This window comes from Corvus hawaiiensis, chromosome 6 (assembly GCF_020740725.1).
Source record: "Corvus hawaiiensis isolate bCorHaw1 chromosome 6, bCorHaw1.pri.cur, whole genome shotgun sequence".
Lineage (NCBI taxonomy): Eukaryota > Metazoa > Chordata > Aves > Passeriformes > Corvidae > Corvus > Corvus hawaiiensis.
In genome coordinates, this window is record NC_063218.1 from 38834253 (window position 1) to 38847575 (window position 13323).

The following is a 13323-nucleotide window of genomic DNA, read 5'->3' on the forward strand; positions in this document are numbered from 1 at the left end:
GGTCCCAAAGTATTGTAGCTGAAAATAGGAGTCCAGGCCTTGCAGGTTCGTGAGGCTGACGGACCCGAAGGACTGTGTTGCAATGATGAGTCTTCTAGTGAACTTGAACATGTGCAGAAGTAAGTGAGAGGACCGTGTAGTACCTTTCTTTCTGCCTATTTCCACATGTCAGAAACAAGTTCCTTGCAGGTTATGATGTCCTCCTGGAATCTTGATGCTTCCTCCTGTAAGATCCTTAACCAAACAAAGTAAAAAATCCCTAGTTTTATTAATGAACAGAATTCATTTTTATTAGTGAATAAAACAACTGAAGAAAAATAATAATTTCAGCAGGAAATCCCTTTGAAATGTAGGTCAGCCAGTCTAAACAAGAATTCCTGCTAAAATGTTAGTTGAATTCCTCTTATACATGATTTACTTATGAGAAATACTTCCAGAGAAAAAAGCATGACTGAGATTAAACTATTCTGCAGGATATCCTTGCAAGGCGCTGAAAATATATAGCTATGAGATGATAATTTGTTCATGTAGTCTGTGGTTCTGTCCACTTTCCTTCCCATATGGCACATCAAGAAGCATTTCACAGCTGGATGTTCAGGTGACTGTCTATACATACATCCCACTATTGTTAAAGAGAGCAGATTACCTGGCCAAGGATTATCTTCAGTGCAAACAGGCACCTGTTGACTCCTTTGGCTTTGTTACCTGCAAGATAATGTCTGAAGATTTACAGCTTGGTTTTAGTTCCTTCCAGTTCATTCCGCAAGAGTTTCTGGTACTTTACTGATCTTATATTTGCCAAGTTGTTCAGACAGTGTAGTACCAAAAGGATGTGACGTTCCAGACTGTCTTCTCTTAAGCAGAGAAGGACAATGTGTCAATGTCTTTGGAGTCCGTACTAGTGTACTGTCTGCTTTGTTTGTCTCAGCCTGTTCACAGATCCATAAGGTGTTGAACACTTCTAAATAATGCTGACCCTCCAGAGACACTAGTGTCGTTTACAACCTTAGCAGAAGTTTTGATTTTGCTGTTATCACTTAAGTTTCCATCAGTACTTGGTCTTGCCCCATAAAGGCTTGTCTCCATGTTCGTTCTGTTCAAAGCACCAAATTTAGAACAAAACTTGCACTACAGAGTTTTGACATTTATTTTTCTGTTTTTATCAATTGAGCATCATTAAGGCAAGATTTCTTTAACATGGGGTCAGTTCTGTGAAACAGTAAATTGTTCTTTGTCCATATGAAATCTTAATTTCCAGTGTGGGCAAGATAAACAAGCCCTGGTTTGTTTTGATACAGATTAATAAACTGCAAGTTGAATGTTTACATGTTCAGACAGTCCTCACTTGTAGATTAACTTCTTTCACTCTTTCATACATTTTTTTCCTTGACCATGAATGAACAGCACAAAATGTTCTGAAGTGTTCAAGTAATAGAAACAGCTCTGATTGCTTCATATAGGTCAAAAAATTGCTTCTGTGGTTATTCCTTGTTCATGCACAAAATAAGGGGATTTAATCTCTTTCCTCTACAGGAATGATATTTTCGTGTTCCTGTTAAGTACAAGAGCTGGAGGCTTGGGCATTAACCTTACAGCTGCAGATACGGTAGGTGAAATTTGGTAACAATTTATGTGGGAAAATCAGTCATTCTGTGTGAAAGTTGGCACTCTCTTGCCTGTACTGATCAATATTTTTAGTACTGCCATTCACATTGTGAAATTGCATAGCCTTGTTTATTTAGTTATTATTCACAATGTAATATTACTTTGATGATAAAGTTGTAGAATATTGGACATTTTGGTACACAGTTTTTGGCTACAGTTGGAAATTTCTACCTATTCCCCACATACTTGAGTACCAGAGTCCAGAAAGAAGTTGGATTACTGAAGGAGTCTACAGGTGCAAATGACACTTAGATGAAACAGCATTCACTGTATGAATGACCCTTTGCTCCAAAGGTTCAGTTGCAAAGGAACCAGTGGAATAGTTATCAGTTACCCTTTTTTCTGTGCCCAGAAGAATGAAACAATGCCTATAAAGGTAGGAAGCCATTTGTATTTGAGTGTCAGCTACTCAGGAAGGATAAATTTCTTCCCCTGAGGTGTAAGGACAGACCGATTTAGGTGAATTGCAAGGATTTGCACTCTGGAGCAGCTGCCACTAATCACTAGGGAAGGAATACTGATGAACCATTCATCTTTTCATTAACAGCTATTCTTGTGCTTCTAACCTACACCTGGTGTGCATGCAGATTTGACCTCAAGTCTGTAGCCACAAATACCCAAAGACCTTTGAATCAAAAAAATACTACGTGTTTTTAAAAAAGAAATCCTATCGTGTCTTGTTGTCAGTCACAAGAAATCAGAAGAAAAAAAGTATCTGTAGGATTTTCAGGGTTTAAAAGAAGAAATAAACAGATGGAAGCTCAGGCAGGCTCCTTGCATGAGCATTTTTAGGTCTATGTTTTTCTGTGTAACTTCATTAATACTTTACTTTGCTGTCTAAAATTTTTTTAAATGCTGTTGGTTTTTATGCTTATTATGCATAAAGTACTATTAGAGTAATAGTGCAATATGAATTTAATGTGGCATTTCAGTTTTTTATAGTCAAAGTACTAGAAATGTTAGACTTCATCTAAGTTTTGAATAAAAATTGGAATATTACTTTTTGCATGAAATTCTGATATGATGGTAAGTAACACTAAAATGCGTCCGTGATGTGGTAAGTCTATAATTAATTGCATGACAGTGATTTAATGTGATGACAAACTTAGGAATTCTGTGCATCCCAGACAGGTCTGTTTAAGAGGATATTAAAGATGTTCTGTAGAAGTTGAAGCATTCGTAGTGTCATTCAGTTTGAATTCACCTGAAATGCAGTGGAAGAGATTTCACGGGACTGGGCAAGGCTATTTAACACAGCCTAAAGTGGGGCTGTAATTCTGTGAAACACGATTGAATTTTATTGTTACCATATATTGGATTTTTGTTTGTTTAATCACCAGGGGCTCTGAATGTATGTTTTTATTTAATCCTTTCTGGTGTTGCCTTGCAGGTAATTTTCTATGACAGTGACTGGAATCCAACAGTAGACCAGCAGGCCATGGACCGGGCCCACAGGCTGGGTCAGACCAAACAAGTCACCGTGTACCGCTTGATCTGTAAAGGCACCATTGAGGAGCGCATCCTACAGAGGGCAAAGGAAAAGAGTGAGGTAGGAATAAGGAACTCATCTGGAACAAGAAGTTACAGAGATGGTATCATAAAGCACGTATCAACATGAGTAAAGAGACAGAAAAAGTGTCTGCAGGGAGACAGAAGAGAAGGCAAAAGGAAGTGTCTTTGTTCACATGTACAAATCTGTGTCCCTAACACAGCAGCAGTCCAGTGACATTATGTGAGCTGGAAAGAAGCTAATTATTTACAATATGACTTCATGAAAACTTTTTCTTATGCTGCAGTGAAAACACTCAGCCTTCTTTAAGACTAGGGCTTCTGTCTTGGCTGCGTCAGAGTTACTGATTCCCCTCATGTTACACAGCAGCTGATTTTTTTTTTTTTAAAGACATTTGGAAGGTAATCAAGTGGAAATTATTTGAGGTGTGATGATTGCCAGAAAAGCTCAGTGTCCTGCAGCATCAAGCAGTAAGTGTACTAGGAACTTCAAACCTCATGACACTTAATTGGCAAGAAAATAACTAAGGAGAGTCATGTTTTTCAGTAGCAGTGGGTACACTATATACAACATTCAGATGTTTTGTGTACTTGGGAGTTTCTTTTAGCTTTTGTCTTACTTGGATGCTGCTCATGATGTTGCAGCAACTGAATGCATTCATATTTCCCTTGTTGAAACCATTTTTTCTGAGATTCTGCACTAGAGTTACCTGAAATCAGCCTGAAAATCAGGTGTAGTCTGCTGTTGGTGATGCAAATAATTTAAATTGCCATATGTTAAAGCTTGTTCTCTTCTGCTAAATTACAGCTCTTTTTAGTTGTTGCATTTTTAAAGATATAGTTGTAGTAATAGAGGCTGAGTGAATTGCTTTAACTGCAACACCGACTCAATAGGGAGATACAGTTTTCAGTCAAGGAGATGAAAAATGTTGCACCCTTTAAGAATGTGGTCTGCATGATCCTCTGTGCAGTTTACTTGAAAACTTGAATGGGTAAATTATACTTGAGAGGGCTGTTGCTGTATTTTTGTTTTGTTTTCTTCAGCAGTATATCAATTAATACTATTATAATTAGTAGTTTATTACATGCTGCTTAGAAAAAATGTATCCTTCCATAAGGGATGGTAGTTTTTTGCTGTCTATCTCAGTTGGTTCTCGTATTTTATACCCTGAAATTTTACTACTAACTTTGGTATGATAGAGAAATTGGATCAAGTCTGACTTAGATGTACTTGCATGACTTTTGCAGCTGGCTTTCAGTGATGGATAGTGAGAAATGTTTCATGGATGCTTTGACTTTCCTTTTCTTCACTCATTTTTTTCCTTCTAGATTCAACGAATGGTAATTTCAGGTGGCAATTTCAAACCTGACACCTTGAAGCCAAAAGAGGTGGTCAGCCTTCTGCTGGATGATGAGGAACTAGAAAAGAAATGTATGTGAAATTGGTGTTTCAGCAATTCCCCCATTTTCCACTTCATTACCTTATGAAATCTGTGTTTTTATCTCTCCGAACACATGTATTGCTGATAACAACTTCTGTTTCCTGTCTCTTTTTGTATTGCCAACTCTTGTTAGTACAAGCTGGTTTGATATCACTGCTGAGCTGAATGAAGTTGTGCAAAATGAGACATGATGATGTGATTAAGTTTTTATTGGCACTCATTCAGGATCATTACATTGTTCCTGAATGACAGAGCTTTGACAAGAATTATGTAGGTCATGACAAGAAAAGTATTAATAAAAGTGCTGTATTTCATCATACTTTTGAAGTTAGAGGCATACACTTCCATGTTGCTTGAAAGAAGAATTTCCCTGTAAGACTTTTTAGTGACTTGGAAACAAATAGTTTTAATAGAGTAGTGTTTTCAATGTGTTTTAGTTTCAATACAACTGACTTTTCTTCCCAGTTCTGTTAGAACTAGAACTTCTTGGTAAGATTCATAAAAGGATATGAAATACTTTTCCAGTGGTGACAGCTTTGTATTTCTTTTCCAACAGTGCGTCAGCGTCAAGAAGAGAAGCGACAGCAAGAAGAAACAAATCGTGTGAAGGAGCGTAAACGTAAAAGGGAAAAATATGCTGAGAAGGTATTTTGATACAGAGAGGTTGCTGTGTCAGTGGTAGAGCCAGAAGAGCTTCAGGATCACTGTTATGGGATGTGGAGCATGTTATGCCAAGGCAGTCTTAAGGAGTAAACCTTCCTGCCTTTGCCATTGAAAGTCAGTGGCAGTTCCTTACACAGAAGAGGGATATTACAAAATAAGTAATGCATAGTTACCTGTATTTTACTCATCAGCAACTTCAGTAATAGGGAAGTACTGCCTATCCAAACAAACCTGACAATCAACTGATCATTAAATTGGTGACTTTATCAAGATTTTGTTCTGCAAGGACAAAAAGGGGAATGTAAAGGAAGCACCAACCATGGATAAAACCCATATAGCTATGAGGCTTCTGTGGAACTAGGGAAGATCAGTTTGTTTAAAAAGCATCACTAAAACCAGGTAATGAAAAATCTGAGTTTTTAAGACAGGGAGGCTTTGCATTAATTAATTGAAATTTTGGGTAATGGTAAAGAATTTCAAACTCACTCCAAAAGGTACTGGAAATCAAAGTAATTTTGTAAGAGTAATACTCCATCATTCCAGCTATTTTATGAAGAAAAAGAAAACTCTTCTCAAATCTAAAGAAGGAGCATTTAAGGGATCTGTTACCATATCCTTCAGAAACTTGTTTTGGGAAATTCTGCACGTGGCATTCCTTGAGTTAAAGTACTGAGCTAGGTTTTGAGATTTTGGGTGGCTTGTTCCCATTCTGCTGTTTTATTGCCTTTTTCATCCTGTTATTACTTTATTTATTTCAGAAGAAGAAGGAAGATGAATTGGATGGGAAGAGAAAGAAAGAGAGCATGAACCTTGTGATCCCATTTGTTCCCTCAGCTGATAACTCCAACCTATCTGCTGATGGGGATGATTCTTTCATTAGTGTAGACTCTGCCATGCCCAGTCCTTTCAGTGAGGTGAGACTCACCTCTGCTTTAACCTACATACTGTTTCAGTTGTGGCCCTACATCTTGTAGGATTCTTGTTTGCTATTTTAGCTATTGTAGAGCTTTGAGGGTGTGGGGAAGTGATGTGTCTTAAAGGTGAACCATGGAAATGAAAATAGATTATTGAAAATGCAGCAGCTCCTTACAGCTCCTCATGTTATTTGACATTCCATTATTCCCCTCTTCTTCACTCTCTACCTCCCTTTTCTTACAGTGAGTTTACGCCCTGACTTTCCTCCCTTCCAGTCTCTGAAATTTTTCCATTCTTACCTGGAGTCCCACTTACTTTCTTCCTACTTCCTTGTCCCTTTTCCTTGCCTTTGTTATGCTCACACTTACAACCATGTGCCCTCTCCCATACCAATACCTTCTACAGCAAGAACATTCTGCTTCTGAGCCAAGCAGTATCCCTCAAATAGCTCCTTGACATTCAGTTTCTTTCTAAGTACCCCTCACTAGTCTTATCTGCATCTCTGCTTCCTCACTTGCTTCAGGTTCTGAATTACTGTGATTTTTCTCCTCTGGAATTTAAATTAAAAATTCTCAGTGGCACACATCTTATTTTGCTTCATCTGTGTGTAAAGAATTGGTTTTAGCAGGAAATGTCTTTTGTTCTGTGCCATGTTGATTAAGATTTCTGTATTCCTTTATTGATCAAGATTTTTATTAGCAGTAGTAGTGGATTAAGAATCCTATTTTCTCTCTTGCAGTTGAAAATGCACAGTTGAACAACAGTTTACTTAAATCTGCTCAGCCCATTAGTCTTTTGCTTCATAACTTAGCATGTATTTTCATGAACTGAAATTAAATAGTGGGTGGAGGTCTTTACTGCTGCTCAGCATGTAAATAAAGTGTGATGTGATCAGGCAGATGATGTATCCTGCTCATGCTGCTATTCTAGAGAAAATGGGAAGGAATAAGTACCAATTACTTGTGATTGTATAGCTTTTGAAGATCTTACTATTTTTGTACCTTTTCCGAACCTGAGAAGCTAATGGCTTTGTTCTCTGTCATGTTTAGATATCCATCAGCAGTGAATTACATATGGGCTCTATCCCTCCTGATGAGAGCAGTAATGATATGCTTGTGATTGTGGATGATCCAGCTTCTTCAGCACCTCAGTCAAGGGCAACAAACTCTCCTGCTTCCATTACTGGCTCAGTTTCAGACACCGTGAATGGTCAGTACTCTTGCCTTGATTTACTGCTAACATTTATTAAACCTTGACTTTGCATGGCTAAGTGATATGTTTTCTGCATTTTACCCAGGATGTATGAATGGTTGGCAAGATATGGGGGACAATAATTGCCTTTTCATTGAGAAGTTGCTTCTAATTTGATAGGAAATCTGTTTATAGTCTGTCATTCACCACACTTACCTCTTTGCTGTGTTAGTTATTTCAAAAAGTTGTGTCCTTTGTTCCTGTGTTATAGAAGGCTCTCCTTCCCATAAGTTTGTTACGAAATTACAGACTACCACAGAACTATTATTCTCTAAGCTTTTCCTTGAATTTACTGCTGGGTTAATAATTAGTTCTCTATCTCCAGTGGGTGGTTGGAGCAATTTTTTAAGTGCAATGTAATTTTAAATAATGTCAAGTGTTTTTAATTACTGTAGTTTTCTACAGTGAAATAAGTAGAATCATAGTTCTTGATGAGTTTCTTCAGAGATGGAAGATACTGCATCTCCATCTTCAAATAAGAAAAAGGATCATCCTGAAGTAGAACTCAGTGTCCTCCACCTCTTTGTAGATTGGATTCATAGTAATACAAGTAGTTGCAGTTAATAAGATACTGTTGCTGAAGAGTGAAGTCTTGTATACATAATTTCTTATCGTGAAATGGCTGCTTGCTAACAGTGTCCCTGTTAATGTAAATGCCACATAGGATACAGTATTAATGTAACTGGTGGGCAGCTTTGATGCTGCACTCACTGTGAAAACACTGTAGGAGTTACTGTTGTAACATTCTTTCCTTGTTCAGGCGTTTCAATGCAAGATACATCTCTCGCTGCAAGAGGCCAGTCAAGTCGAAGCCGGGGTCGCCCCAAAGGGGGCTCCAAAGGCGGCACTGGCAAAGGCAGGAGCCGGAAGTCGATAGCAGGAAGCGCAGCGGCCATGGCAGGGGCCAAGGCGGGGGCAGCGGCAGCGTCTGCGGCGGCGTACGCAGCCTACGGCTACAGCGTCTCCAAAGGTACGTGGGGCAGGGCGGGCACCAGGCTGCCCAGAGCACAGCCAGCCACGGAGGCTTGCGTGACGGCTGCTCACAACCGGTTAAAAGTGTTGTGTTGGTGGTACTGCTTGCCCATTATATTCTGAGATCCAGGCAGTACACAGTGTGACATGGTAAGGGTGTGAGAGGATAGCCAGTTTCACCTCAGATGACCTTGAGTTTTTTGTCTGCCCTTTGAATTACCTCATACCAAATATTTTTCCTTAATTTTTTTGTTGGTTTTGGCATTTTTTTAGTGTGGTGTTCAGACAGATCAGATAGTGTTGTTTATGCCATGGCTGTGGCTGTGATTTTCCTGCATTGCATCATGTTGAGGTTACCGTATCACATTCCAAAACCTCCTAAACTGATGGTGATTGAGCTGCAGCTTTACATTAGCTGAAGATAGCCCAAGGTATAACTGTAAGATGTTTTGTATCTTAAGGAGATCCCTCTTCATAAAACTGTCATAAGTCATGAATACAGAGTGGTCTTAGGACTGGCTGTTAATATATTGTTTGCTGTTGAAGTGGAATAATATGCTCATGTGGAATTTGGTTTTCTTTTCCATTGCTAGGCATGGCTGCAAGTAGCCCTCTACAAACAGCAATCATTCGACCTTCTGGACTTGCAGATTTTGGACCTTCAAGCGCCTCTTCTCCCTTGAGCTCCCCTTTGAGCAAAGGAAACAGTGTTTGTGGGACCCCCAAAAGTTTAAACCTGACCAGCAGTCTCATATCAGAAACTTCAATTCGGAAGCAAAGCAAAGGTGCCCACACCTCAGGTGGTCGGTAGTAATTTTGAACCCCCAAAGCTTGTCTGAACTGCATTGGCTTTCAGAGTAGACCACCCTGCCAGTTGAAGGCATGCTAACGAATGCCTTGTTGGTGTCCAGCACATGTGTGGAAAGAAAATCAAAGCACAATGGGAGCGGGTGGTTGATGTGAGCACTTTGATTATGTGTATTCCAAAAAACTATCTTTGCAGACACTGCAGGAAGGAGGGAAGGGAGTCTGGGGTAATTGGGAGAGTGTCAGCCTGTGTTTTATTGACACATCTGACAAAGATTCCCAAGAAAGCATCCAGCTACTCCATGCAATACCCTGCAGCTGAGTGTGCTTGAAGTCACACCAGTGTACTTCCTCTGTTATAGCCTGAGATGGAGCCCAGCATTAATTTTGTCCTATGAAATCAGTATATGAACACCAGGAGTATCCTGTAGAGTCACAAGACATTTCTGTACTGGCAGCTGGTCAGTGAATGTGCAGGAGTAATTGGGGGCTATGCTGAAGATGATGTGTAATCAGAAAAAATCTTGGGTTCCTCTGGTGTGGGTCTCCAGGTTCTTTAAAGACTTGAAATTCAAAGGAAGGTGTCTCAGGTGGTTTCCAGGGAGCAGACTCTCTTCAGCACCATTTGTCAGGAAGATGCTCAGAGCTGCAGAATACAGGGAGCACTGTCAAGCCTCGTGAGAGCAGCAGCACAGCCTCTGCTTCACACAGTGGAAGAAATCACAGGCCAGTGATTGGTTTGCATTTCAGAATTCTCATCAGCATGAACACTCGCTGTGTTCAGAATGATTTCTCTCATTTTTGAGGTGTGCAAAACTCTTAAAAGCTTAGAAACAAAATAATACTCTATTTGTACAAATCTCGAGAAGGAGGAAAACGGAAGTGCTGAGGAGGAGTTCGTGCTGCTCCTCTCACTGCGCCATAGCAGAGCGTGGATCTGCAGCTTGCAGTGCTGTGAGAGGCGCAATGAAAAACAATCCTGAGAGAGAGGGAACTGTGCCATTCCCCCTTCCAGGCAAATCTGGGAAAAAAATTATGTAATATCCCAGCCATCCCATTGACTGTTCTTGCAGTGTGTTTTCCCTTCATCTTTGTGATCATCACACATACTGGCGTGGTTGAGTTCACTGCAGTGTGCGGGCAGTAGCTGTGTCCCATAAGGCTGATAGAAGGCAGTGCTGCCAGTACCCATCCATGTTCTTGTTCCCTTCCTCCTTCCTCGTTCTTGATGCACAAACCCCGCCCGTAGCCCCTTGCTTTGCTGTAAGCGTTGTCTGCATTGCACTGAGATTTAGGTGTGGGACAGTTGTTCTGTCTCACACGTTGAATTAAGAGGCTGTTCTGCCGGGGCACTTTCATCCCTTGAGAGAAGCAAGTTGAGTTGCAGGTCTGGGCTGTGACAGTGGAAGATGATTTCCTTTTTTATTATTATAATTTTTTTCTGACCCCAAATCCTTTGCCTGGCGTCCTACAGTGTAGAGCGAGTGCTTCCTGTCGGTTCTGCCTCTAATTTGCACACCTGAAAATAGCAGAACTGAGCTTAGTTAGATTGATTTTTGAACAGATTTGCAGGGGATAATTGAGGGGGAGGTGATGTTTAATTAACTCATGAAGACTTCCCCCTTCCCCTTCTATTCACATGTATATATGATATTTAGAGGGAATCAGACAAATGCCAAGCCTTTTTTTCTCTTTGAATGTGCTGTCTATTTTTGTAACTGAACTTGTACATATGTATAAAGAGAGACACATCTTTCTTTTACTAACTGGAGGAGAAAATCTTAAATAAAATGGAGTGAGATAATTTTATGTAAATCAGTGTCTTTGTGGTTTTTATGCATGTAGCTGTACGAATGAGAGGATTAGGGAAGAGAACATGGAGGGGTGCACATCTGGAAGTGCTTCTGGAGACAAATGCTGCTCAATGTAAAGCTCTAGAGTGTCTGTGCTCTGCCAAGTATCATGTTTGTAACCTTCTTCAGTTACAACTGTACCCTTATCCCATGTTTGTATTCACTGATTATCTCATAATCTATTTTAGAGTAAGTGTGCAGCAGGTCACAAGGAAACAGAAGCAACTATAATATGCGTAATTACACAGTACCTGAACTTCGGTGGTTCAATTCAACAGTTGATTGTTTTGAGACATCATTCTCTACAGTTATTTCTTTTCTTTTTTTTTTTACTTTTTTTTTCTTCTCAGTGGGAGTTAAAAGGACTTTTTTATGCACAGTCTTGATCTCCAAACTGCTAGACAGTTGCATTAATTTGTAATCCAAAGTGGAGAGAAAAAACCCAAAATTGTAATTTGAAAAGCTTGCAAAAGTGTAGTATGTACTGTCACATGCTATATTTTTGGAAGATTAAATTATTGATATTTTAAACACTGATAAATATAAAAATAAAAATATGTATTTAAGAGTATAAATATATTTAGAATATATTTATAAAATAAATTATAAAATACATTTAACATAAGATAAAACTAAAAAATATTTTAAATCATTTCATCCTCAAGAGAAACACCAAATAACATCACAAGCTGTGGCAAAAGCAGTGGTAGCTGATCTGCTTGCACAGTTTGTGTCAGGCCAAGAAGTTCAGGAAGATCTAACACAGTTTTAAAATAAATGAACTGCTAGATCACATTCAGTTCAATTTCTGTTAGACATTAAATTTCAACATTTCAACATAAATTTCTTGGTATTATGCATCATAGGGGAACAGATTCTGTGATAGTAGTCAAGGTATTGGGAAAAATTCATGTGATGGCTGTCCTAGTCTAATTTCTTGGTTTGGGGAAGGAAGTAGTGCTACAGAGACAAACACTGGGAATTTTTTTTAAGAAGGTGGAGGTAGTTTTGTATCCATACCTGGGGAACACTTCAGTTGAAGTGAGCAAATGGGTGTGCACACCGAAGCTTTGTTCTTTTAAATTTCATTCTGAGCATCTTTTCACTCTGACTGTGTGTTAATGCACTTATATGGGTTAATGGCAGAGAAGGTCACTTTACTCCAAGAGATAAGGTATTTGCTAGAGGTAGAAACAACAAATGAACTGAGTTTGTGTTTTAAGCTGGAGAGGTGAAATAGCTGTCAGTATGGTTTGGGGGATGTTGGCAGTGCTGTGTATTCATCATGCTAGTTGATTATAGCATTTTACTCACTGATTGCTACAGAACTGTTAAATACAGTTCACTGATCAATGCTACTATTGAAGACATTTAAAGGTGATAATTTTCTTAGGTCCTGAGAAGTTAGGACTTAAATTAAAAGTGCTGTTGTGTCTCAGCCTCACACACATTTTTGTAGTTTAGCCTACAAGGGTTGTCTAGTTCAGAAGGGTCCTCAGAACACCCTTTGCTGCTAGCCTGCGTTTTCTCTTTTCTATTATGGCTCAAGTCTGCTGTCCTCTCCATTTAGCCAGCCACTAAATTTCCTTTCTTTATTCTGCAAAGAGATAAAGAGGTTACTGCAGGATGGTGTGAACCTGGAACTGCTTTAATTCTTCACTTCAGGATATTATTGCTGTACTGTCCAAATGTAGTGTTATTTCTGTGCCTTCTCCCCTCTCTGTTGCATGCTTTCCCCACCAGCGTCCCTGCTCTTCGCTGTCCTGTGTTCCGTTTGTAGAAAGCTGCCTGTCTGCCTAGAGCTGTATCTTGCTTTATTTCCATATTCCCCAAGTATTTCCTTTAGCAGCATTTCCCAGTGGGGGAGGCACACAAAGCTCAGTGGGAAAAGCTCCATGCAGCAGGAGTAGGGATCTGCACTACTTTGATTGTAGCTCAGGAACAGCCAAGTTACAGCTGAGAGGAGGAAGAGCACAATTGATAAAATCACTCCGGGGCAGGATGTGGATCAGTGTAATTTGGGAAGTGCTGCCCTGTGACCACTGCACTGCCTGTCCTGTCCTGGTCTCAGTGGAGCAAGCTGGCCTGCTTCTGCTCCCAGACAGACTTACAGCCTGCTCAGCTTCTCACTTCTGCCTCCATCTTTCTTTTTTTGTCGACTCTTCAGTCTGAAACACACATTATAACTCTCAGGGAGCCTTACAGGCATGTCTTGTGCTCCCCTTCCTGCTCAAGGTGGGATGGTG

At 39.7% G+C, this 13323-nt stretch overlaps 1 protein-coding gene across 1 annotated transcript in view; it reads left to right on the top strand.

The window, feature by feature from the left end:
• The window catches only part of INO80 (INO80 complex ATPase subunit), a 57965-nt gene extending 46926 nt beyond the window's left edge, over nt 1-11039 (top strand). Inside the window, exons 29-36 of the mRNA XM_048308363.1 lie at nt 1534-1606; nt 3056-3214; nt 4504-4606; nt 5173-5261; nt 6038-6193; nt 7244-7403; nt 8206-8415; nt 9011-11039. Coding sequence (XP_048164320.1) covers nt 1534-1606; nt 3056-3214; nt 4504-4606; nt 5173-5261; nt 6038-6193; nt 7244-7403; nt 8206-8415; nt 9011-9228 — 1168 coding nt within the window. The 3' untranslated portion in view covers nt 9229-11039. The remainder of the gene's footprint in view (nt 1-1533; nt 1607-3055; nt 3215-4503; nt 4607-5172; nt 5262-6037; nt 6194-7243; nt 7404-8205; nt 8416-9010) is intronic.
• Nucleotides 11040-13323: the final 2284 nt, after the last annotated feature.